Source organism: Lampetra planeri, chromosome 2 (genome assembly GCF_965212315.1).
Source record: "Lampetra planeri chromosome 2, kcLamPlan1.2.h2, whole genome shotgun sequence".
In the NCBI taxonomy this organism is placed as follows: Eukaryota; Metazoa; Chordata; class Hyperoartia; order Petromyzontiformes; family Petromyzontidae; genus Lampetra; species Lampetra planeri.
Window position 1 is genome coordinate 12,123,617 of NC_136108.1, and position 27,792 is coordinate 12,151,408.

At 42.7% G+C, this 27,792-nt stretch overlaps 1 protein-coding gene across 3 annotated transcripts in view; it reads right to left on the reverse strand.

Moving 5' to 3' along the window:
- Nucleotides 1-324: 324 nt before the first annotated feature.
- Nucleotides 325-27,792, reverse strand: part of LOC144728034 (myosin light chain kinase, smooth muscle-like) — a 57,630-nt gene continuing 30,162 nt past the window's right edge. For 2 of the 3 annotated variants that reach the window (XM_078607255.1, XM_078607265.1), the window contains 30 exons: nt 25,555-25,762; nt 25,032-25,080; nt 24,710-24,869; nt 24,185-24,359; nt 22,827-22,878; nt 21,616-22,421; nt 21,159-21,365; nt 20,803-20,928; nt 20,535-20,687; nt 19,520-19,654; nt 18,766-18,963; nt 16,317-16,563; nt 13,729-13,809; nt 12,490-13,463; nt 12,217-12,333; nt 11,727-11,810; nt 11,130-11,180; nt 10,865-11,010; nt 10,163-10,316; nt 8,165-8,467; nt 7,509-7,541; nt 7,309-7,405; nt 6,943-7,146; nt 6,587-6,804; nt 5,712-5,835; nt 5,203-5,355; nt 4,424-4,547; nt 3,757-3,886; nt 3,278-3,418; nt 325-2,949 (listed from right to left, as the gene is read on the reverse strand). In XM_078607255.1, coding sequence (XP_078463381.1) covers nt 2,744-2,949; nt 3,278-3,418; nt 3,757-3,886; nt 4,424-4,547; nt 5,203-5,355; nt 5,712-5,835; nt 6,587-6,804; nt 6,943-7,146; nt 7,309-7,405; nt 7,509-7,541; nt 8,165-8,467; nt 10,163-10,316; nt 10,865-11,010; nt 11,130-11,180; nt 11,727-11,810; nt 12,217-12,333; nt 12,490-13,463; nt 13,729-13,809; nt 16,317-16,563; nt 18,766-18,963; nt 19,520-19,654; nt 20,535-20,687; nt 20,803-20,928; nt 21,159-21,365; nt 21,616-22,421; nt 22,827-22,878; nt 24,185-24,359; nt 24,710-24,869; nt 25,032-25,080; nt 25,555-25,762 — 5,856 coding nt within the window. In that variant the 3' untranslated portion in view covers nt 325-2,743. The other variant, XM_078607273.1, reaches the window with a different exon arrangement.

Genomic DNA, 27,792 nt, shown 5'->3' on the forward strand with positions numbered 1-27,792 from the left:
GGAAGCTTGATAAATACATTTCTGGAAGAATATTGTGAAAGAAACCAAGAGATGGAAAAATATGATTTTTTATTAAATTAAAAGAAGGGGGGTATTACGATGAAATGAAAAAGAAAAATCAAGTTCAGAGAGAGTGGAGAAAGTTTCCACCAACGACCTGCCATTGGGCATTTGATTGAAACAGATAAGTGATGACAAATGCATAAATTTGGTCAAACACAAATGAACACATTTAGATGATACATTTATATTATCTGTAGCTGGCCAATTTTATTAAATAAACCCAAAGTGCATTCACAACAACAAAGCCAGCATCACAAGACATTCATTCGCATGTTTTATTGTTAAGTGCTAATCCATCATAAAGTTCCGAAAACAAATAATCTGATGGAATATTTGCATATATTAATTTTGACTACTCATCAGAAGCTGTAAACACATCAAGCATCACATGCAACAACAGGTGCGAGTCAAATAGTGTACTTTATTGCAGGATATTGTGAGTAAAACTTGCATTTATTGACAATATCTGTTAGTAGAAAATATGTAACCATTTGGTATAAGCTGTTAATATGTATAAATTAAACTGAAGCGTTGGGCTTCTAATAAACGGCTATTTTCGATGACAAACATCAATACACATTACTGACAATTACTGGTAACTGGGCATTTTTTTTTTTAATAAATTTTACTTTTTTCAAAATAAAAAATCAGTGAATGTGTTTTTGTTCTGGTTTTACATGAAAATTAAACAGATGTACACCATCAATTAAAATATCACGCAGGAAATAAGATTTTTGAAGTACACTTTTCAAGATACAATGTAAAGTCCCAGTTACAATGATGCTAAAAGTAGTTTTATTTGTAACATGATGTTAATTAAACACATTTGTGGATTTATATATTTTTCAAATCAAACCATTGCAAGGCATAACTGTTTAAAAAAGTACATATTGTAGCTTGAGGGCATATTTTAACAACCCTGTCGTTACCTAATACAGTGTGTTAAAAATTCCATTATTTCTTAACATAGAAATGTTCTATTTAAAGCTTTCGTGACTGCAGGGATTCATCTTCTTGGTTCTTTCGGTAAAGTCACGTAGAAGGGAAATAATAAAATAATACAAATAGAACATTAAATAATTCTCACGACGTTTCGGCCACAATGCAAGCAGCCGTCCTCAGGTGAAGAACAGGTCTGTCGGGAAGACAGCGTCATTCAGACGCTGTCTTCCCGACGGCTGCTTGCGTTGTGGCCGAAACGTCGTGAGAATTATTTTATTATGTTTTATTATTATGATTTTATTATTTGCCTTCTACGTGACTTTACCGAAAGAACCAAGAAGATAGAAATGTTCTGTAGCATAAAGCAAACATTTCCATCAAGAATGTAAATCCTAGAACTTTCACTACTATTACAATGAAGAAAAAAAGAAAATAATTTATGCTAATTTGTGCTAATTTATGCAATTGATTTTTTTCCCATGACGGTGGTATCGAGTTGTGGGAATATGTAGCTCACGGACGCACGCAACACGTCACAGAGCACCAGCCTGAGCGACTTCGCCAAGTGGGCCAGCCTCGCAGCCCACTGGGAGTCTGCGATGAAAATTATTTCCCAACAGCAGAACACGTTTACCAAAACCGCAAAATCGCATTTGCTCTCCGCCAACACACTGGCTTAGCAAATCTCTTTCAGCCGTCCTAATATCACTTTCAGCAGAATTACGCATGACAGATTTCTCTTTGCACTTTAGCTCTCGATGGAAACATAGCAGTACATGCATATATAATCAAGGGGTCCTCTAGTCTTTAATAATTGTCCTAAACTCATACCCCCTTCATCACATATCGGAATCCATCTTCAGAGTAAAACAACAAATATTATAAGTACACGGTGCATTTATTAAACAGAGGAATGCATACATGTTTTACAAGTTGATGCTCAATGATACAATTTATAGAACGAGAATGATTTTTATTTCTGCATTAGTTCATTTATGTGTGCATTACAGAAAATAATACTCAAGAGATATTGTACAAATATATATGATTTTTGTAACCATGTTTAGGAGCCAAATATAAAAGATACAAAAGTATTTTTTCGTTTTAACTTTGGACCACAATTAAATGTGGATGGCTTTTAGTAGCATTGTGTACACAATATTCTTAAAATAATCTACCCAATTATCTCCCCATCGTATTTGAAAATGTTCGGGTACTTTTTTTTGAAGATACAAACAATGTAAATGTAAAAATAACATTAAAACGACAAACTCCATTTTGGAACATTATCTACAGTCTATTTTAGTTGTTCTCATAAACATGTTGCAAAATAAAGTAACATTTTTAGCAATATAATTAATCTGCTTTATACTTTTTCATGTTGTAGAAACCACAAGCCAATACGAATGGAAAAACACCTGCAAATCTCCATATTTAAGTGGTCTAAACATTAGATACAAACGCATTACACCGGGCAATATCGCTTGATTATATAAAAAAAAGCAATTACGCAATTAACTCAAAACATTACCAACACATCATTTGTGTACATTCTTCATTAAGCTTTAAATAATGGCCTTGCATACCTTAACAGAAATATATTTAAACTACCTGTAAATATATTAACAAATTTTTTCTCAGCGTGTTCGTGGTGAGAGGATAAAATAACTAAAATCGTAGTTTTTCAACCATTATTTCAGTGTTACTATTTCTATTGCTCGTTGTGTCGCCCATTTTGTTATTTATTGGCGAGAAGACGTGCAGAGCACGTGGCCTCACCAAGGCCATTGATGGCTTTGCAAATGAAGGTGGAGCCGTTCAGCTCCGAGCCATCCGTGATGATGAGGGAGCAGTTGCCTTCCTCGTCGTACTCGATCTGGAGCTGACGCGACTCCTTGATAGGCTGCCCGTTCCGGAACCAGATAACCTCGGGGTCTGGGTAACCTGCCAGAGGAAAAAGGAGGTGTTGAGTACGATGGACTAACGGTTTGCTACCTATCCCAAACCCACAAACAAACGTGTCCATTTGACTTTGATTAAAAAAAAAACATTGTAACAGCCTGACAGTCATTCTAGCAAGAATGATGATGGTTACACGTATATATGATAAGTTACACGTCATTTCAAAACGTTATACTGAACTTTTTCCTGGGAATGTGATGAATTCCGACAAGTTTATTTCCCCCAGTGTCTAGTGTGTACGTGTGATTCATTTACAATAAGTGCACGATGCTTCACACAACACCAAGTAAAAAAATAAGATTAAAATGACCTTCAATCTTGCACTCAAACCTAGCTGAAGAGCCTGGCACCATTTTGGCATCTTTCATTTTCTTGCTGAAGTATGGTTTCGTTTTCGATTTTTCTTCCGCAACACGGCTGAGTGGATTCACTGTTGGTGAATCTGGTGTCACTAGGGGTACACAGTAGGAAAGCAAACGCTTTCAGTTATTTTACAATGGTTACAATCAAGTGTGCAATCACATTAATCCATTATCAGCTCAAACCGAGATGTATGAATGGACATCGCTCAGCTTTTCGCAAACGTGTTTAGGTATAACGACAATGTGGACTGTTGTTAAATGTTGTTCCTTTAATAAAACCCAAGGCACAGATGTCCTTCTTTAATTGAAAAGACAGTAGTGGTATTTTATGAGGCAGGCTTTTTGATCATATCATACCCCAAGTGGCCTTCTGAACATTTAACCGTGTTTGTGCAAACATAAGTGACAAGGCTTGATCTCGTCTTACCAGATACATCGTTAGTGGCAGGCGGAGATTTTGGGCTGGGAGGAGACACACCAGAAGTTCGTTTACCACCAATCCCCAGCATCGCCATAGATGAAAGTCGCCCAAGCGCACGTACAGCATTGCCAGTTTTCTGTCAAACCAAAATATAAACATCTCACCGATTCAGCAATAAACATTTATACTTACGAGTTTGTTTAAACGCTAAAAATGCATTGCATGATGGTGGAACTGTAATTTTTTTAAATGTATGTTCACACATCCGACCATTTGACATATCCGACTATATCTCAATCCTCAGTGAGCCAGATCCGCAACGTTGTAATGTATATATGAAAAATCGACGTCTAACGTTAGCCATAACAATGACTTCATGAAAACAAAATAATCAAATATGTATGTTTTTACCATAATAGAGGTGTTTGGGTCAAATTGCGTAAATATAAACCCGCCACCACTAATGCTCATTAACAAACCTTACCTTATCAACAAACATTACCTTAGTATGGTTACCTTAGTAAGGTTTGTTTCACACATACTTCACATCTTTAAGGATGCGTCTTGGATTGAACACTGCGAGGACTGGAGCAATAATACACTTGTTGGGGTTTCCCTTGCGGTGTTTGCAGTGCTATCGTTTAAACCGTGGCGCTGCTGGACGGCGTTTTACCTGCCACTTCCTTTTGGTGAGGTAGCGCTTCATCCTCTCCTTTGAGAGCTTCTTGGCTGCCATGTGCTCTGTGTCCATCTGCAGCCAGGGATGCTCCACACACTGTGTGCAAGTCAGACGCTCCCTGGCAAAGAATCAGTTCAGGAATCTTAAAACAGTAAGCGTACAATCGCATGCAAAGTGATGTACATGCACAGCTAATTTTGTGTCAATCTACTTCAGGGCCAGTCAATCGGCATGCCCATACTTCACCACGCTGGTCAGTGCGGGTTGATGGAAGTGGTGAGCGTCGTAGATGTGGGAGCATATAGATACAGTCCAACGATACATTTTACCGTCCTATCCTCTCCTGACCAACACGTTGTACAGTCCTGGAGCACCACCTACGTCAACCTGGCATGCACGGTAGTCGCCCGTCCAAGCACCGTCTAGAATCAACCCTGCTCGGCTTCGGAGATCCGATGAGATCGATGACATTCTGGGTGATTTGGTGTTAAGGCAGCACAATGTTAAATGCATTAATTTGCTTAGGTTATTGACTATTACTGTACTGCCCGGTCACATTATATTCGTGATTCTTTTGTCTCGTTCATTTTCTAAAGCTATTTAATTTTCATAAAAAAATATTTTACGTAATATCCTCATTGTTTCTCTATTTTATTTCAGATTTGTACAATACACTTTACAGGCATGCAAAAGAAAACAACCACGACGTTTGTAGCAAAGGGAAGACAAAAAGTAAAGACGTACAAATTAAATCGCACAAAAAAATACCTTACTTCATGTTTTTCTGTAGAAGTTGACTGATGAAGTCTTTGGAATCTTCAGATATTTCATCGAAGGCCTCGTCGTCAAAATCCCACGTGGCCGATGTGACGTTTGCCAGGGTTTCGTTGTCATTGTCACCCATCAATGGGGACAAACCACTGACGCTGCAAACGAGGCAGCAGTGCAGGTTTAGTGAATACGGTAACCACTGAATAAACTCGTGCAGGGAGAGGTGTGCAGTGCTGAACGAACCAGGAATGTGTTACCACGCAACATATATATCCTTTGAATTAAAACATGTTCCGTAAAATATGACGAGAAAACCCATCACAACGTGAAAAATGCATGCAGGCCGGAAACAGTTATATATCACAACAAAGGCGTGCTCCGAAACAAGGCCGAGTGTATTGTATACGCAATGTGGTGGTCACATGACACGTATGCAATGTAAGGCATAATGGGAGTTGTGAGCACAACTTTTGCGTTTCTTTAAATCTAACTGAGCAAAATCAGTACTTACAGTATATAACAGATGACACCCACGCTCCACATGTCAGTAGCATATCCAATGGGCTCGTAGTTTATGACCTCAGGTGCCACAAATTCTGGTGTTCCAAACATGACCTTCAGATTCTTGACATTTTCTATGAAATTAGAAAAAAGTCACGAACGTACGTTAGAAAAATGGCACCAACAGTGGTGCGTTTTAAAGTATGGATGATGAACATTATACAAGTTTTGAGGAAGAGGTACAACAAAGATTCACCGGCATGTTGTGTTTGTACATTGCAAAGTGTAGTATGCATAGTATCAGTACATGTACAGCTCTTTTGTCACTCCACTGCTGGATGAGAGCCTCTCCACATCATGCGGGTTGCGGGGGTTTATTTGACCATACTGTACCTCCATGCTGGTCAGTGTGGATTGGTGAAGGTGGGCAGCATAGACTTGGGGGAGCATAGAAGTACAGTACAAAAGTGGATTTTGCTGCACTGCGCTCTACTGCCCACAATATAGATCTTTAGCGTTATAACAAGCTGAGGTGCACGGTGGTCGCCCATCCGAGCACTATCCAGGCTGAGAGATTTGACAAGGATGAGGTGCACTCAGGGTGATTTGGTCCTAAGCATTGTTTATATGCCAACACAAATACACATGCTCACATGCATGGTCTGAATAAAACGTCTCTCCATGCTCAAACATTCAAAAGCATTCAAACGAGCATTGGGAAGTGTTCAGGCCCTGATTCCTTTGTGGACATTCTACATTCCAGTGGCAGGGGTCTTGAGTTCCACAGCACAACCACTATAAAGATTGTATATACAGTATATGACATATATATGACAACAACACGTGTCTTGTGCGTCATAAGCAACCCGGCTAGAGTGTGGTTACCCAGTTTGCGAGCCAGCCCGAAGTCGATGATTTTAATGCGGTTGCCGGTCTGGTTGAGGCACATGATGTTTTCTGGCTTGAGGTCCAGATGCACGATGCCCTGCCGATGCATGAACTGCACCCCCTCCACGATCTGCCGCATGTACTTGATGCACTCTCGCTCTGTCAGCTCAAAGTCCTCGTCGATGATGCGCTCAAAAAGCTCCCCGCCAGAAATCCTGAATGCACGTCCAATGCCAACACAACGACAATTACCTTTTACAACGGCCATGCAAGTCATGTCAACGTTATTCATTGTTTACGTATTTCAATAATTCTGTAATCAAGTTATATGGAGATGAAATACTGGTACTTACAGTTCCAAGACCATGATAATATCTGTTTTTGACTCGAATGCATCAACACACTGGACCAGCTTGGGATGATGCAACGAGTTCATAAGAGCAATTTCTTGATGAATGCTTTCCTTGTCCTTTGCTGTGAGGGCCTTTATAAACTTCCCTGCAAAGGTTTTCCCACTCTTCTTTTCCACCAGTTTGAAAACTTGTCCAAACCGTCCCCTGTTAAAAGTTAACAATTGCGTCCCACTGTGCATTAATGCCCATTACTAAGCATTGGGCACACACAAGTTATACTGCATATACCGAAATAATGCGATGGTTATAAGTGTTTTTGAATAAGTAAAAACGTTGTTCCGGAAAAAAAAAAAGAATAAAACTTACGTCCCGAGGCGTTCTTTGACATCATAGATATCGTTTAATTTCTTGTTTGGATTGATAGAAACGTGTCCGTAATCACGAGTTTCATTTTCCTTTTCATCTAGAAAAAGAATAACTCATTATAGTATAAATTATTGCATTATATCAATCATGTATGTAAGGAACAACTGATGCATTAGGCCAAAAAAAGTGTTCATACGAACCATCATCTGAAAACTCCTCTTCTGCTTTAACTGCTATAAAAACACAACCATACCAAAATATATTATTGTTTTGAAGTGTTTTAATGCATCAATCCACCATGCATCTGTATTTAAACTCTCCTGTGATCCCATTGGCACAATGACAATTTTTAAATGGAGGCCTGGTTTAGGCAAAAACATGTTTTTACAATGTAGAAGATTCAGTGCAAAAACTAAAATTATTCTGTATTGGTAAAGGTGCTTCCCTGCAATTGCTTGCTCACAGCACTGATGGTGGAAGGGCCTCCGCTAGTGAGTATTTTGGCCTACTCTTACATGCTGGATAGACATCTTGGAAGAGGTGGGAGTAAACACATCGCACCCTACCACGTGACCTACCAACTGATTAACTGTAGCATACCCATATATACAACTGCCGCGCCTAGAGATTAAACCGGCGGCCTCGGGATTGCAAGTTCAGTGTGTTAACCATTATGCTATGGCAACATCCTATTAGCGTATAACCTTTGGTTATATAAAATGTACGTATAAGCTCACGAGGGAGAACAAAAAAAGGCAAAATTTGGAAAACGTATAATCACTGCTAGATCGTAAAGACTGAAATTGTTACTCAAATAAGCATTCATTTGGCGACGAGGTTAGAAAATGTGGAGCACCATTGACGATGCCCGGTGAGACGAGCGGTGACTCCTGGCTGGGCTCGCTGATGCCGTAGATGTTGGCGGCGCGCACTCGGAACTTGTATTGCTTCTGCGGGTCGAGGCCCTGCACGCTGTACGAGGTGCTGTGGCACGTGGAGGTCAGCTCCTTCCACCGGCTCTCCCCCTCGCCCTGCACCTCCACCGTGTATGACTGCACGAGACTGCCCCCGTCGTAGGTGGGGCCGTACCACGACAGCGTCAGTGAGTTCTCCCTGATGTCCGAGGCGCACGGTTGGCCCGCGGGAGGCTCCGGTTTATCTGCAGCAGCGACGGGAAGGTTACGTTAGCTCAGGGGTCGGAAACCAAAATAACAAGCCGAGCTATTATTTTCTAATTCGGTAAAAATAACTAAATATTTCAGAGCCGCAATGTATGTCAATACGAGACGGTCCTTCATAAATAACATCGCGATGCGGCCCTTAAAGATCCGCAGGTTGCCAACCCCTGCATGAGTTGAATTTCGGTGGTGGTGTAATCCAGTTGCTGCTTTCGAGGTGGGATTGGTGGATTCCAAAGATTTGGTCGTGTGCCTGGCTGAAACCTGAGGTGGCCGCTAAAAAGGATTAGGGGTGTCAATTTGTCTGCTCAGACGTTTGAGCGTTAGCCCATTGATGTGCAAACTTTTCTCTGTGTACTCTGGCTCCCTCCATCATGTGAAAAACATGTGAAGCAATTGGTCAAATGGCCACATTTACGGCCCCCCTGAAATGAGGTGTTTAGATTCAGTGGGACCTTCCCAGATAAATGAAACGCATTTGTTATTTTAAAATTTTCCTGGATGGTTTGAGGTTTGGGTCTTTGATCTTATGATAAACTTGAACCATGCCACTGTACTTCACACACAAATTATTCAGGGCCAGCAGTAAACCATGTCCTTCATTTACAGCACATTACCACTAACGTGCATCATTTACTGCAGCAGTGCACTTCAGAGCGATGCTGAGAACAGAGCCATATATGGCCCATGACGCACAGAGTGGAGAGCTTTGGTTTCTCGTATATAGTCGCTGCTTTTAGTATAATTACATGTAAAAGCTACATTTAAAGGTTCAAAAACGCTCACTTCATAAGCTGCACCAAAATTTGATTTGGCTCTTCATATATACCATATGAACGTGCAATAGTTGGTGTTTGTGCAATTGCTATCGTGGCTACAAAGAATGACACTCACTGTTGCTGTCAGTTTGTTACAAAGTGTAAATAATATGCACAAAACCACTAGAGCATCTGCAAATGTTTACATGTCCATTATATTTCATGAGCAGGAGCATGAGCAGGAGCTTTCACAGCCTACTAAGGAAAATATATATTTTTTTTCACGTCATGCTTTTCCTAATATGGCCTTCGGTTAACAAAGTGATCTACATTCTTGCACTAAAAGCTCACGGGTTATGGACACAGATTATTTTTAGAAGAAATACCAGTTTATGTCTGTACAAGTGAAACGGTGGCACACACAAGAAGTGGAATAACAGGAATAATTTGCGTTTGTTGTATTAAATTCTATAACTATGGCATCAATTTAAAATACAGCTGCCAACAATTATATTGTTACAAGCACACCTTTCGTCAACAAACACGGGCGTTCATGCGATGCACACGCGGAGGTGTTCGTGGTGTGGTGGCAGTGCTAGCCCATTGCTGACCTAAGCAAAAATGACCTTGGGACGCATCACGTGACTACAAACACTATGTAACTTAATGATATCACAGTTGTGTGAAATTATTACGTGAATAGACCAATTATAATTCACATCACTTTAAACTGTTTTTAAAAGCACAAGCTTTTCATCGTTCTTACGAAATTACTTTTGAGCTAATCTTTGCTTGCACCCCTATTTTTTTTTATGAATCTGGGTTTCTTGAACCACTCGGGGTGGGGGGGGTCCTGAACTTTCCCTAAGCTCGCGTACTCCCAGCGCGACCACAGGGCAGCTGTGCACCACTTCCTACCGACGATAGTGACCCCGACGAGCGCCTGGGTGCTCCCATGCTTGTTCTCCAGCACCAGCGTGTAGCACCCGCAGTCGTTGTGCTGGGACGAGGAAATGGTGAGCCTGCTGCTCGCGTCTTTCGTCTCGATCTTGAGCCGCCCACCCGCAGCAATCTGGCGTGCAAAAACGTTGGATTGTATCACGTCAGCCAGCACCGCGGAAGTTTTCCTTTTTTTTTTTTAAAAGGCTACGTACGGAGAGGGTTACACTTCTACGAGTGGTTGTAAAGCAATACAAGTTTAATTTAAAAACATATGAAATCCACCAAAGGATGAGGGCTTCACCGCGGCCACATCGGTTTGACCGACCACACTTCACCACGCCGGTCATAGGAAGGTTTGGGGAAATGTTAATCATGTTGAATAAACATTTCAAATGCTCAGAGAAGGATGGAGAAGTGTTCAGATTACTTGGTGGTGCAGTCAGTCGTGGAAACATTATCATTCCTATGGCGAAGGGCTGTTTTATTGAGAGGGCAACCATTGTTGATTTCCCACAAATCAGTATTTTATGGCCACAAGGCTGTGGCGCTCACAGAGGACCATGAGTAAAGTGTTCGGCCACAGCAATATCTGGCCAGGTGCAGTATTCTGGCCGGGTACAGAGTTTCAATCAACAACTTATTATTTTACGGAGTTTTAACATCCATTGAAGACCTCACCTCCTTTTTGAACCTCAGCCAAGAAGCCTTGATGGGCGGCGTGCCTTCAAAGGAGCACATTAAATCCACCATCTCACCAGCTCGAACCTTCATATCTTCAGGGAAGCGTGTGATCTGTGGTGCACACGCTGTAGACTGCTTTGCATCTACACAGATTGAAACTCAACATTACACATGCACATAACAGCCTGTGTATGATTCATAATTTAGAATATGCATGAATAAGGCTTGTTGTCTCTTCGAATAAATAGAACATATACAATACCTGGTTTAGCAGAAATCTTCGGAGTGGGTTTCTTTTTTGGAATGACTGGTCCTGATGAACATTAAAGAAAACATTGCAATGTAAGCTGGTAACAGCGTAGATTCATGATTTAGTTTTAAACTGAAATCTAAAACAAATTAATCCAAATACACAATTTAATCGAAGCTTTGTGCATAGAGGGGCCTGTGACAGTGCCGTTGCACAACAACAACAACAACACCGTGACACAAAATGAATGTTTGTGGCCAGCTTGGTGGTCCTGCTTCCGCAAACCTCTGCCGCTAACCACCAGGATCGCGTGGTATGTCCTGACAGCTCAGAAGAAGCTGCACAAACACCTAGGAAGTAGAGGGCTCTGTGGGGTAATTTATCTGTCAGCAATTAAATAACTCGCCTGCCTTTCATCACCGCAAATTGCAGTCTGCCTTTATAAACAGTTTAAAGTTGCGGTTCTCCATTCGACAAAACACTCCAGAGAAATGGGAAACTGAGAATGCATTCGCAATGTAAAATTATGAATTAAGTTTACAAAAGGAATAACGTTGTAAAATAGATGTCCATATTTATTCAAATGAGCGATGCAACGATTTCACTTACCATCATTTTCGACTGCACTGACTTGAGTTTTGGGTTCGTTGGTTTTTAGTTTTGATATTGTTGGCTTGACTGAACATGCTGGATCTGTACAATGAAATAAGAATCATTATATAATTATTTAAGGTAAACATTTTACCTAATTTTATGGCATAACGTAACACACAAAGGAAACATTTTGCATTTAACTGGACATGAACACCATTTGAAATAAATGACAACTTCCATGTACGTATACATTAAATATATTTTTTAAATGTAAATAACAAAAATCACTCATACTTTGGACATCACTTAAAAGGTAAGATGATATCTAAAACAGGAGCCACGGACATGACTCAACAAATTACTTTCTCAAGTGGACATCGACCAGAGTATATATATCTTCGTTTGTCCATTCCATATCCAGTAGAACAAGCAATTACATCCCCGAGTGGCCTCTGGTTGAATAATGAACAACCTGAACAACGATCACGAATAGCTACAGTTTTACCATCTATGTAGACCATGGCCGATGTCTGTGCTTTTCCAGCTCGGTTTTCGACTGAGCATGTGTACTTTCCCTCATCCTCAGGAAGAACCTCTTCAATCGTCAAAGAGCAAAGGTCACCTACAAAAACAAACCCGTACAATTGTTGTTCAACATGTGGCATTGGCATTCACGAGCCTCAAAATTACAAATAAGCACATACTCTTCGTGAACATCTTAAACACACAGCAAGGCTTCGGGAAACAAACGCAAAGCAAGGCGTATGGCGAGCCGTACCTTTCTGAGTGATCATTATGTACTTGGAGGGTTTCAGGACTTTTCCATCGACGCTCCACGTCTCGACGAGGGGAGGCCGCCCCGACACGCGGCACTGCAGCTGGAGGCGCTCGCCGTCCAGCACCCGTGTCACGCGCAGCGGCTCCGTGAACACGGGCAGCGCCTGCTCGTCGCCGCCACTGCCACCGCCACCGCCACCCCCCCGGGAGATCCCACCGGGGGACACGGTCTCGCAGCACCCGTTGGAACCCTTCGTACAGCCCTTAGAAGATGCCATCCCTCCTCCTCCGCTGCCTGCAGACTCCGTCAAGCAGCGAGCCGAGGCCGGGCGACTCTGGCAGCGGGGGCCGTCCTGCACGTCGCACTCCGTGGGGCAGTGCTGTGGATCCGACTCGGAGCAGAGGCTGCTGCTCCCACAGCCAGAGAAGCAACCAGGGTGAGACGACTCCGACGAACACTGCTCTGGCTCTTGCTCGGGTGGATCACCGCAATCCTGTAGGTGTATCCGGCGAAAACTTGGTTGCTTGGGTTTTGGCGCGGGAGGTGGTGGCTTACGCGATGGGGCTTTCTTGCAGGCCAATGTTGCTCGGAAATCCACTTGTTCAGCCTCGCGTTCCTTTATCTCTTCTTCACACAGGGATTTTGTCTTTACTCGTCGCGAAAGGTTTCCACGGAAGTCCAGCTGCTCAGCCTCTCTTTGTTGGCTCTCTTCTTCGGATGAGTGCTTGGTAGAGCTCGATTTCTTGGCCGCACCACTGAGGACGCTACGGAAGTCTTTCTGCTCCGCCTCCTGCTGTTTCTGTACCTCCTCCAAGCGCTCCTTTGTTTGGACCTTACGGCGCAGAACACCTCGGAAGTCTGTCTGATCGGGCTCGGATCCCTTGCATTCCCACTGCTGTTCAGGGTTTTCTCCACTCGGGCTGCAGCTCTGCCTGACGTTTGTGCTGGAGCAAAGGCTCTCCGAGTCTCTTCCCCTACAAGGCAAAAAGAGTTTTGATCACACAGTTGAATTGCTGGCCTGTGAACTGGAGCCAGCTGGCTGCACTCCCAAGTGACGTTTGTTTAAATGAATAAAGCCAGACACTGGGAAAGAGGCAGCGAACTTGAATTTGCATCGGTTACCGGTGACTGCTAAGAGCCCTTTTTGAAATGTAACCACGCCGCATGAAAGCGCACGTCTCAAGTGTGTTTGAATTTTTGTCAGCATCAAGCATTACTTTTAATTGATATCACACTTACCACCTTTGGTGTACGGAGCCAGGGCCTCCACCCTCCTTTACCACCAGCGATACTGTGCAGTTTGACGAGCCAACAGTGTTTCTGTGAAGAGCAAAAAACACATGTAAATTAATATCGCAATTAATCATTCAACTCTACATTTATTTCAAAATAAAATGACCTACCCGAGCATGTACAAACACAGGTTTTAACTGTATGCAGGTTTAATCAATTAAGTGGAAAGTGGAACTAACTCAGAATGACAATCTCAAAATAAGTCATGACAGCTTATTAGCTCTCAATGGATAGTGATCCATGAAGCGACCTCCCAGTTGGCTTGTGTGCCCTCCACAAAACTGTGGGAAAGAGGAAAGTGCCCCGCTCTCGCATTCTCTCTGCCCAAACTGCGTCATCGGCAGGAGAGAGTTGCACCGCCCCAGGACCCTGAGCTACATGTGATTATATGTAGAACCAACTTTACAGTTACCCTCAGGGGCTTCGTTTTCAGCGCTAGAGAATGTCCAGAGTTTATCTTTCCATCAAGTATAGAGGGGAAAACTGGTGGTGGTGTATTTGTCCCGTTGCTAAATAAAGCTCGGAAGGGCACTGTTTTTGTTTCAAATATTTTCCAGAAAAACAGGACAGATAATAACTTTAATTGGGGCATTACGGGCAAAGACATTGCAGGTAATTTAATCTCACTAGTGAATTGGTCCCCTTGGGCCAGCAACAGTATGCTCACGCACTAAACGCCGATTTTCATGGCAAACCCTGCATGTTTTCCAAAACTGATGATATTTTTACAAACTCCGTCCATAGGTGGCCAAATTCTTGAAATATTTCATCGGGTGTAAGAGGCAGTGTACAGTTGCCGTTTATTGCAGCTGATTGCTCTAAATTGAACTTGTAAATTAATGAGTCCAAACTCAGATTTCCCAAGTAGAATACTAAAACGATCAATTATGCTATTAATAAACACATGTTTCATCCTTGCAGCAAGATTTATTTTTGTGTTGCGAGAAGAGCACCACTTATGTAAGGATATAACAGGTCATTTACATTTCAGGAATTGTTTTACCTTTCAGAAATGTATTACAACGTCCATTAGCAGAAAACGATACAATATCACATCTTTGCTTCTCACTGAGCAAGGAACCTCTTCAGCTGATTTCCCCAAACGGGAACGAATGATAATACAAACACCTCTCCTTGGCCATTAATCACTGCATAAATTAGATAAGGGGTGGAAGAGAGGTGCAGTTGTTACCACACTGCGGTATGAACCCAGTGACCTGATTTTGATTCCTGGCCACGGCGAACATCATTGGCCAAAGTTGGTGAAGTATGGTCAAACAACCTCCATGTGATTGACAAAATGCTAAACATTATTATTTGTATTGCTTTAAATTTGGAAAATGTGTAAAAGCACATACACGTGCTGTTAAAGCTTCCTTAGTATTATTTCCCACTACAAAAAGAGTTGCGAGCCAATGGAATATGTTTGGTATTTTTAATCTGCTTCACCACTGCAACTTGTAAATTGCACCACTGCCCATTGTCTCTAAACTCTGAAGGAGCTCAGCATCGCCCATGAGCATGGAGCCCATTTGACTTTTACTTGACTCACTTTTTTCATTGTAAAGTAATAACATTGCTATTATCTTTAACTAACAAGCCGAAAGTATATATATTTTAAAAAGACCTGTACCTGTACAAACGCAACTGATAAAATGACAGCAACAATGATTAAAACGAAATAACTATAAAATAACACATATGTCAAGACATAAGACACTGTAAGATTAATTAAAAATTAAACAATGACTTAATATTTAATGAATTTGGCAGCGGCAATATCAACTGTTCGTATATACATCAGTCCGAATGAAAGACAAATCCCCATGTGTAAACATTAGACCAGCGCTGAAAGCTGACATGCACATTATTATTTCTCGTTGTAATACTGCGCCAATGTCATTCCATGTAGGAGGAGCATGCACAGCCCGTTTGTCAATCCACTGCTGGATAAGGGCCTCCACATGCTAAACAGGCGGTGAGGGTTATTTGACCATATTTCACCACGCTGGTCAGTGCGGGTTGGTTAACATGTGGAGGGATTACACAATAAATGGGTTTTGCTGGACTGCCCCATGTTGTTCACAATGCCTACTACACCTGTTGTTGCGATTGATGGTTGCCCATCCAATCACTGTCCAGGCGAGGCACCGATTAGCCTCCGAGGTCTGACTGGATCAGGTGCATTTTGGATAAAAGTGTATGAGGAGCATTATACGCAAAAGACATTTCACCTAATTTTTTATAAGTATTTGCAAGACGGCAAAGAAACGTGGAGGCACATCACTATCTTAGATTTTGAGGCTTTGCCCTTCGAGTTCATAAATTTGTTAACTTTGATGGTAACACGTGAGCGGACACTATTGAGATAAATCTTCACCTAAGTCCGTCAGAGACGAAAGAAAAACCACCAAAGGACAACGCATGCTGAATTTTTTTCGCACCGTACGTAGCCAACCGTGCTAATCGGAGGTGCGCGTTTACAAACGGCGCCTCACGGAGCGGGTTCACACACGAGGGAGAGGGACTCGTACTGGATCCTGACTTCGTAGAGCCCCGTGTGCTCGGGGCACACGTTGTGCATGACCACGGAGAAGACGTCGCCATGCCGCTGCAAAACGGTGTCGCCTCCCGTCGACAGCAGTCGCCCGTCCCTGTGCCAGGAGACGGAGGGGAAAGGATCGCCGGCGACGGCGCACGACAGCAGAGCACTCTGCCCCGGCGCCGCCACGGCCGGCCGAGGCTTGCTGATGAACCAGGGCTGCACGCCATCCTGGGGCTCTGTAAACAGTGCAGCAGCAACAGCAGCGGCGGTGGAGGGTTCACGACAGCCGGTGATGCATGGGGGTCAAAGGCAGGTTAGATCAGATTAGTGAGATGTTATAAACACGACCAAAGCGTATTTATTTTTATGTTTTGTGGGGATCGTGACCTTAATTGGATTAACGGTACGGGACCCTATTCATAACACTGCTGAATATAATTTTCCAGTTGTTGGCACCAAAGAATGTGACATTTATACAATGTATGTGGCCGTCTTCCTTTAAACCAATATCAATGTTAACTGCGCCATTATACACGTGTTGAAAATACCGCGAGTCAAGTATTGCAATATATGCATTCCACAGGAACATTCTAAACTGCTGCGCGTAGAACACAAGCAAGTACATGAATGGTGTGTAAATGTTAATACGATAAAAATAGAATATTGAAATGGTATACGTACACATTATAATATTCTGGATTCTGTGCATTATTGTTATAGTATCACCAGTTTTAAATAAAGAGGCCCTATTTGCTTTAACGACTAGCCCCATACACATATAATTAAACACTGGAAGCTGCTGTAGTGTAATGGTTAGCACACTGGTACAATCTAGAGGTTGTCAGTTTTCAATTGGATCTCCCGCTAGAGGAGGTCCTTCCACCAGTTGGGGGCATGGGCAAGCAATTGCAGGGCTGCATCTTGACCAAATAATCTTCACCCACACAAAGTTATCGTCGTGATGCAAATCACACACCAAGTAAAGCCTTGCCGAAACTTGGGAATCTTTCAAAGGGTCCTGGAATATTTGGAATGTTTGGCCAATGTCACGAATGAGTATTTCGCAAGTGGAAGGACACCAAAGTTCCCACAGAAGACCCATAAACACGAGGGCATAATGCTTCAATATATGCGACTATCGCCGTATGAGGGAGTTACACTCCTCCAGGCTGCCATCTCTGAGCCATCTCACAACACAAACCTGCTTAGCTTCACAACGCTGACAAGGTTGAGTGTATCTAAAAGTGAGTTGGTCTTATCTACTGGTTATGAAATGCGTAACTACAGCGTCAGTGGCAAATTTGACATTTTGAGAACAAAGGGACCTAAACTATGCACTGGCTTCCATTAATTTTCTATTAGCCACAGTTATTTCATCATATCGTGTTACTCTAGTCTGAGTTGAATTTAGCACGAGGTATGTTTTTAATTTGTATATAGCTCTCAACTCGTTTTGTTTGCCTCGTGTTTGTGTGTGTACATCATAAAATAACAAAGCAGACATTTCAGCTGTTTTGGTGTCTTTGTGAGTGTGAATGCACGCGGTGGGGGGGGGGGGGGATGGTGCAGTGGCTCCCGGGCGCCCATACAAACCCAAAGATCCGAGTTCAATTCCTGAACACGGCTCATCACTTGTCGAGTGATATCTAGACTGGTCCTGGGCACTCCCCTTCACCGAGGAGGTGAAGAATAGATGAGGTGTGTGGAGGCCTTCATCCAGTAGTGGATTGACAGAGGGCTGTACATGACCATATATTACAATGAACAGCCATCGTATTTCTCACCAAGTAAGTGTTGCTTGTGCGTTGTTGTTGTCGTTTTTGAAGGGCCCGGATGAACCATAAAAAAATCAGACGTGCATCACTGCGCTTTACCCAAACGTACAGCCTGGCATTTTTGTGTCATAGCTAAAGATTTGTTGATTTAAAACGTTGTGTTCAGAGTTAGTGGCAAACTCATGGCTCTAATAAAACATGGAATCATTAACAATCTCCAAAACTAATTTCAATATCGATGATTAATGCCTTCCTTCCCACAGCAGCAATCTTATCAGCTTGATCACATTTTGGTGAAAGCTGCATGATTAATAACAGCTCTTTGCCAAACTACTGCTAGATGCAGGCCTCCCCATGCCATGTTCCTCAAAAGGGTCCTTTGACCATACTTCATCACGCTGGTCAGTGTGCGTTGGCAAAGGGAGAGCGAGGACTCATGACCAGTTGAGCTATGACTAAAAAAAAATAGTGATACAATCCTGCACGAATAAGTGACATGGTTGAGATCCACATTACTCCATACAGTTTCACAGGAAGTTCATCATTCACACTTACATTTTGGTGATATACATTTTACAACTTGCAGGTTTCCCCACGTCTGACCCATCTGGATAATTTCTTACTGGAAGGTCATATGTGCTTGATGGGTGCTCGGAGTCTTACCCTGCACGGTGAGCAAGGCCTGGCTCTGAGCCTGCCCAGCCTCGTTCCAGGCTTCACACGTGTAGCAGCCTGTGTCCTCTGGAAAGACCTCCTGAATGTGCAGGGTGTGTTCGTCATCCTTGCTTTCCAACACAAAGTCCTCCGACTCCTTGATTTCATTTCCATTGTGCAGCCAAACTATCTCTGCTGGAGGAATTGCTGAAATGACACGTACGAAAATATATAATTAAACCTCCTCGTGTCAGGACGTCGGTTTTTCGCAGACACCGGTAATCCGAGTGCGGTTTTCCATGTTGGGCCGCGGTTTGAGCATAACGTCTCTCAAACGTTCGTCACGAGTCACTGAGGGCATATTCAACTCAATCAATACGCACTCCTGCGGGCATCCGCAACCCCTGAAGATGTCTGCAGAAGTGCGTGGTGAAGGCTTGATAGAATATGTGCCAAAAACCCGGCCTATCCTGGAAGACCACACTTGCATAAAGGAGGATGACATGGTAGGATGTGCATTTTAAAAAATTGACACTCACGGCCAACATCAGTTGCGATTATTTGAACCAGTCCTGGGCCTCCTCTAGGTCGACTCAGCCTCAAATGAGTACCTGGTGCGGTGTATAAACATTGCCACCAGGGAGACAAAGGCGACCTCTAACAGCAATTGTCCCAACAGTCTGTCCAGGCTATACGAGGGGGGGGGGGTATTTATGTCTTTGTTGTTGTTTGTGTCGTGGTGAACGAGGCATTGGAATTGTACCTGCAACTTTGACAGTGAGATGGACCTCGCTGCCGTCCATCACCTGCAGGTCACAAAGTCCCTTCACAAACACGGGAGGCGACTGCTTGACTGCCGGCTTTTCCTCGTTCCTGCGGCTCGTCCTCCTCCGTGGCTCTACAAGGGCACCGTGGACATAAAACAAATGGATTTGTTTGCGTGTGTAGATGCGTGGTGGGTTCGCAGGGGTGTGTAAACATCGCCACTAGGGAGACAAAGGCAGTCGGGCGTGGTGCTGGCCACCCACCCCCTTCGTGCCAGTCTTCATAGGTGCTCGCAAACAGCACTTGCCCCAACAGTCTGTTAAAGGCTATTGGCAACGCAATCTATTCCAGTTTTTACTTAACGTTATTATACGCAGCCACAAATATTTATTGTAACATTTTCCGTGTAAAATATTCATCTTCCAAAAGTAGCATAACAGCTAATGTCCTTTCATTCACATCTGATACAAACTCAAATTTTATTGCCCATAATGCATTTTTTGGCACTGTTACATTTTGGCGAGTACAAACGTATGAGTTATGCCAAGCATCAAATTAATGGTCAACTGTCTTACCTTTCCGTTGCAGGCATGGTAAACGAGTGGATTTTTCCTCATTGTCACTCACGTGGACCACAAAACTGCAGGCCATTAACGAGAGCTGTTCTTTCCCAAACATTTACACCAGGGCTATTTTTGTTTACGAAAAAAACAACCTCGTGACGTGGAAAACTCACATCCTTTAATGGCTGAATCTATCCAACCTGCCAAAGTCAGTGCTGTTTGCAGCTTGTGTCTTGGCCTCGATACGCCGGTTACTGTACTAATCAGCTTCCATTTATGGTTAATCCCGGCCCCGAATGCAACCAACTGGATGCATGTTTTTTTTTAGCCTCACAAAGCACAATCCTATTAACAGCAATCATCTACAAGACTAGACGCCTAATGGAAGTCGATTGAATCACGTGGATCAGTTCCAGCTGCGTATGCATTTGAATCTGTCGGGTTCATTACCTCGGACTATCACTGTGGCACTGCAATAGGCCTTTCCAAGGTGGTTCTCAGCTAGACACGAATACACGCCCCCGTCGTCCAGGCCAGCAGCTCCGACATAAAGAGTGCAGTATCCATCACGGCAAGACATTATTGCACTGTTGACAGGCTTGTCTGCAACAATGGCAAAAGCAACAACAACCCTTGTTATGTTCATACGGCGAATGTGCAGTGCTTTTGATGAAAGGGGCAATTGAATGTGTTGTTTGGATCTGCAGTAAGGTCTGACCATCTTTTAACCAAGTCACCGAAGGTTCTGGCTTCCCCAACACGTGGCACTCCAGAGTGAATTCCTGTTGCTCTTCAACAGCACATGCCACCAACGGGGCAGAGAAACCGGGCGCCTGGTCTGCGTCTGTCACACCAGCCAACGAAGAGCCACGGTTTTAAGTAATCGTAAACCTGTCTGTATAAAATACCGTCACAAAAACAACCACTAAATGCATTAACGACGAGGCCTTTCCTGAAACCCGATCTGTATTTCTTTTACATGACAACAGATTCACTGATAATTTATTGACTTTGAAAGATGGATTTATAAATATTTCTATTATTATCGAAGAAATTCACGTGTGTGCATCTCACCTTTGACAATGAGTGTGAAGGTGGCCTTTGTTGCCTTCCCGTCACTGTTTTTAGCTGCACATGCATAGGCGCCTCCATCGTATTTCTGCACATCGAAGATGACCAACTGATGGCCACCTTGGTTCTCCTCGACCTCCCACCTCTCGCTTGTTTTTATTACGACGCCATCCTTTGACCACTCTACAGCTGGCTTTGGGATTCCTGACACTGTATGGGGGTTAGAGAATACACAGCTTCAACGATGCACTTTTAAAAGTGGACTGACCACACTTCCCTAAAAGTGGGAATGTTTCTATAACATTAATTCAACTATTGGCTAATTATTGCACAGATAATAGGAAAAGTGATATCCAAAAAAAACACAATTACGGTATTTATCAAAAACAAATAAAGCTTGCAATCTACTGCAGTAAAGTAAACATGCCATGTGCGAGAAGGGTAAGCAAGTGTGGCTCGCCTCTGCAGCTGAATGCGACTTCGTGACCCTGTGTGACCTCGCGGGACTGTGGAGGATGAGTGAACACCGGGCCCATGCTGTTTTCTTTCTTAGACTCTTCCCTCAAGGCCATTCCTGTCATCGTCATCTCTGCCGGGGCGTTTTTGTTTGCCACATCTTTTGGGGCGACATATTTGGACTCCACCCTCTTTCTCTCAAGTGGCTTCTGTTCAACTTCTTTATGCACGGCAACCTTTCTCTCAGCGTCCTTCTGTGTCATCGTAAGTGTTGGCAACTTCTTAGATGCTGCTTCGTTTCTCTCAAAAAGCCCCGTGGGCGGTGGCTCCATTGTCTCTGTCGCTACTGCCACCACTGCGCCTCTTCCCATTTCTTTTGACACTGTTGACTTCACATCTATCCCTGATAGCCCTGCCGGGTTGACCTGTGGCAGATCAGCAGCAACACCTTCATTTCCACCGCTCTCTTTCCTCCTCACCACATCCGGTATTGATGCTTTTGTCTCTGTCTCTTTCACAGCCAGAGACTTTATCTGTATTTTCTGGAAGGCTGATTTCCTCTCAGCTGGCTGTGCGGGTAACTCAGTTTTCTGCAACACATTGGACGCTGGTTTAATTCGGTCTGCACTCCTTAACAGTTGCTCATTTGTCATCTTCATTTCCATCGCAGCAGATGGCGTTTTGTTGGCTTCCATTGGTGCTGCCTCTCTCCTCTCTGCCACCTCTTGGGTGACAACTTTCATCGTTTGTTTCTTGGATTCAGCCTCTTCTGTGTTGATCTCTTTCTTATTTGTCACCTGAAGAGTCAACCTAGAAAATATATATTCAAGATATACCATGTGTTTAACATTTTCGTAGCCATGTTTTGGAGTATAACAACTCTTCCTGATGACGAACGCTTGTGTTGCGATTGAAACATTAGAGTTTTTTGTGATTTTGTATTATTTTCTATGAACCTATCTACGTGACTTTACTGAAAGACCCAAATAATATAATTGTATTCCACTTAATGTACGTGACAAATGTCACAACCTACTACAAAACAAATATAAAAGAGCAATTGTAAATCATTCTATATCATGTTTGACACGTATAAGCAGATATTGCCAAATAATTTCTACAATATTTTGAGTGGTTCCCAACTTTCATTAAAAAAAAAGGAATTCGAACATGCAACCCACTTTTAATAAAATCCATAAAAGAATCAGCACTTACTCAGTGGATGATTTTTGAACATTCAAATGAGGTTTCAAAACAGATGGAGGCTCTGAAAACAATATAAAGCTGCTTTACAAACAATACACTATAATGAAGTATTACAATATGCACTTAATTATGTGTGATATAAGATATTATACATTATGAAAATGCCAAACAAAATAAATAATTCACATAACTCTGCAAAACCATTATAAATAAAAGACAAACTAAAAATGCGGAACAAAACACAACATTTTAAAATGTCTTAACAAGCAATGGGAGCATGAAAGCATTACAAATGAAGTTGATGATGGGCAAATAACAATGGGTTGTAGCCTTGAGACAAGAAGATGGATCCATAAGAAATTCATGAAACACAATCATTAATCTAGTTAAGGAAAACTATGCAAATATCTACAGCGAACAAAATCGAATAATCATATACCCCGAAAAACAAATCACAATTGAACACATAAGGATGATGCTCCCAATGTTCAATGTGAAAAAGTAACCACTGTCTTATATCACACAAATCAAGGAAAGCTCATCGGCCAGACTAATAACTGTGGACATCAAAGAAGTGAGACCAAAATGATTGAGCATCATCATCACCAGCCATGGTCAATCGAGTGCTGGATGAAGACCTCCCAAAGCTGCCACCATCTCTCACAATCCCACAATATAATGATCCACCTAGGTTCTGGACACCAGATGATTCCATCGTTCCATCTTCTCAGAGAACATAATTTTGAAGGTTTTTTATTCCTTGGCTGCCACCCCATTATAATTCTTGACCATTGGCCATCATCTGTTCGAGCAACATGTCCTACATGAGCCTACTTGTGTTTCATAACACTTTGAATAAGACCATTAACCTACGTGTGTTCTCGAATCCGCATGTTCATCTCTCTGTCTCTCAGTGCAATTCAAAATATGCTTCTCACCATGTTTCCTTGCGCAATGAGAGATGGAGTGATAGAGCTAATGTGCAAGAGTGAGGTGATGAGATACAGGGATGATGTGGGGAGGCCATCATTCAGCAGTTTATCGATCATGACGAATTAAACACACTTTAAATTCCAAAGTAGAAAAATATTTTTAAACATGCTAATGACTATTATAATCCCATGAAAGCCTCACTGAGCTTCAATATTCTTTTTCGGTAGGATCCTGCATTGAGATGCTTTTCCATTACCATTCATGAGTGATTTGAGAACACTGAGAAAACCTGTAAATATGACGGAAAATACTCAACCGACTCTGTACTTAAATAAACCAGCCTTCATCTGAAACACCGTGCATGCACAGAAAATACGGCAACATACATGTTAAGAGTAATCTAAATCAGCAGTTATTATTGGATAAAACCTTACCATTAGAAATTTGAACGATCAGTTCAGCCGATGCACTTGCTTTCCCAGCTGAGTTTGTGATGGTGCACGTGTACACACCCGAGTCTTCCTCTTTCACGTCCAAGACCTCCAGAAAGTGTAAACTTGACTTCTCGTAAACCTTGAAATGCCCATCATTGTGCAGCTCTGTGTCTCCCTAGGCACAATCATAGACATGCAATTTTTAGAGCTGACGTTTGAGCAAGCAATGGAGTTACCCTATGCTAATTGCACAATGACAATCCTTGCAAGGCATAAGAGGAGAGGGGGGAGCAGGGGAGTAGTGGTCAGCACGTTGCCCTGTGACCCTGCCCACCTGTTTGATTTCAAGCCATGGCTAACATCATGCTGACCAGTATTGAGGTTTTTTCACAGAACCTCCATGAATGAATAGTATGGGGATGCCTTCATCCAGCAATTGATTTTCAAAGGGTTGTAAAGAATGACTACTGCATCATTCTTTAAGTAACAAGGGATAAACAAAGTGCATTTAAGGCGACCGCACACCTTTTTCCAGGTGACTTGGGGCTGCGGTCGTCCAGTGATTTTGCAGTTGAATTTTCCACCCTGTCCCTCTCGCACTACAGCCCTTGAGGGCTTGTTGACAAACTTCGGAGGGCTTTCTCCCCAAATACTTGGCCTGCTCTCCACCGGTGGAATTGGAAATCTGTCAGGATGACAGAACAAAGACGTACATTGACAAAGACACCTCTGGGTAAAGTGTCATACATTTCTCACTTTAAAAAAATTATATTTGCAACATAGAAATATTCGTTTTGGTCAGTTTCCGTTTTTACCACTCGCTGTAATGGTGCCACGCATCAGGTACCTGGATAACTTGGCACTGGCCACGAGGGATTTCTTTTCTGCATCACAACCTGGAGGAAGAAGAAAAACATCCAAAAGTAGATATGCAGCGTCGATGATGAATCGATGAATCGTAAATTTCGTTTCGATAATTGGAGGATTTCAATAAGTGCACGTCACACGCACACAAACCTATACAAAGACAAAATCCCCCGTATAGCCTTACCAGACTATTGAGGCAAGTGCTGTTAGCGAGCACCTATGGAGGCTGGCAAGGAACACGATGGGGTGCATGACGAACACTACACCCAGCCGCCTTTTTCTCCTAAGTGGCGATGTATACACACCGTACCAGGTACTCATATGAGGCTGAGTTGACCGAGGAGAGGCCCAGGACCGGTGAGCGGGAATCGACCTCGGGTTGCCGGGTTCGTAGCGCGGCTCGCTAACCGTGGTCTTCCCACTCCCCACGTCACCACACAGAACACACGAACCCGAACAAGCCGCAGCGCTCTCATCGTGTCGCGTCAAACGCTGATCGTCACCTTCCACTTTGAGCTCCACCGTGATCTGCCTCGTCCCGGCCTCGTTCCTCGCTTCGCACAGGTACTTGCCGGAGTCGTCCTCCCCGAGGCCCACAACCTCCAGGCTGAAGGCGCCCCTGGAGCTTCGCTCGACGCGGAAGTGTTCCCCCGCTGCCAGCGGCTGCCCATTCCTGAACCACAGCACCTGCGGCTCGGGGTTCCCTCTCACCTGGAACGGGCGCGACACGCCACACATGCCCGGTAACAGGAACGTGCTTAAGATCTTATCCTCGATTTCATCTAGTTTTTAAAAACAAAACGATAATCATTTTACATAACAAACGTGCGGCGTTCAAATAGAAATGTGTACGTTTTAATGAAATCATCATCAGCCATTGTCTATCCGCTGCTGGATCAAGGCTTCCCCATGCTCACGCCATCCCTCGGGATCTATCGACGCCACCATTCATCTCACTCCTGTATATGAACTAATGTCATCCCTCCATCTCCGACGCGTTATTTCCTTCAGCAGCCAGTCAATCACCAGTCTCGTCCATCGGCCATCATCCCATCTAGCAATGTGCCTTGCCCAAACCCATTTTTTTTTCACTCTCAATATGAATTCTAGAATTGGTGCTTATTCCCTGATTCATGCGTCCTTCTTTCAGTTTCTTAGTGCGATTCCAAGTAAATATGTTACACTTCTTTCGCACCGTACGTTGCCAACCATACTAATCAGAGATGTGCGGGAAGGACAACAAACTAAACACGTAAAAAAAAGTTCTAAAGAAATTATTTTCAATCTAGCATGCAATCTAGCATGCTTCTCGCCATGCTTCTTTGTGTACTTCTCAGCTTTTGTTCCATTGCCTTTGCTAATTTCCACATTTCTGATCCATGTCACTGCTGGCACGACACTCATTGAAAACTTTCTTCTTAGGACGCATTGGTCAGTAACAACATACAATCTAATGAATAGCTTTTTATTTGCACATGGTATACTAATTCAAATTTATAATGCGAATTCCATCCTTGTATCCCAATGCGTGACTGGGGTGGAAACACATATGATATCAGCAGCAATAATTCACTGGTCAACACACTTTTTCTGGCATAAGGTATTCCAACGGTTTTAAGGTAATTTTGGGGTGCTGATTTCAAATCTGGCATCAGTTTTGTCAGGTTTTTAAGATATCAAATATTGCATTTTCAATAAAAACTGCAGAAGAAAAATATTAAATAAATGTGGATATCTACATAAAATGATATTATAAACACACTATTCTAAAAATACAGCACCACTGACTCGCAACAACTTGCAATCATAAGTGACAGAGTTAATTTCGGGTAAAATCAATAAAAATGGGGTATGCCGATAGCATAAAAATGAGATGTGATAGAGCAAATCTGAGATCAGATTTGGAATCAGCACCCTGAAATTAGTCTAAAACAGCTGCAAAAGTCCAGGCCCGAAATTGTTTTTTGTTGACCAGTGTAATGCTCTTTGATGGATCTCACGGTTGACCCTGGTGACAAGAAACGTCGTGATTTTTATTTTATTTTACTTTCATTAATTTTAATGTTTTACCTACGTGACTTTACCGAAAAAACCTAAGAATATGAATCCTTGCAGTCACGAAAGCTTCAAATCTAGAAAGAGGACGGTGTTTGTTAGCGACAACTCTTGTGGTCACCACCATTGTTGGTGCAGCGCATCGCTGATGGACGTCGACCTTCTTAATGTGTCACTCCCTGCCCCACTGCATTTCTGCCATCCACTGAACGTTATTGAAACAAATGTTACCATTAATAAACCCAAGATTAATTATGTTTAGATATCATATCAATAATGCACACACTACTTTGGATTAGGAAAGATTTATCTTTTTCTATGCCCATTTCATTTTTTTCCAAAGAATGTGAAAGGTGTACGCTTTTGTGTCATTTTCAACGCAATTCACGGTAAAAAAATCAAACTGCCATTGAGCAGTGTAGCCGCGTCACACTGAGAAAAAGTCAGGGCGCTAATGGTCTAATGGTTTTAATATAGGAACAAAAAGAAGACGCAGTTTTTCTGCAGTTATTTAAACTCAGGGGTGTTGAGCAGACAGATAAGGTCACCATGCACTCTTGTAAATGCATTGAATTTGTGTCCTTTTAAAGCAAGTAGAAAAACTTTCCAGTCTCTTTCAAACATTTCATATTTCAGCTGGCTCGGAATTTTTTTTGTTACGCCAGTGCCAAGTCATAGCCAGAAAA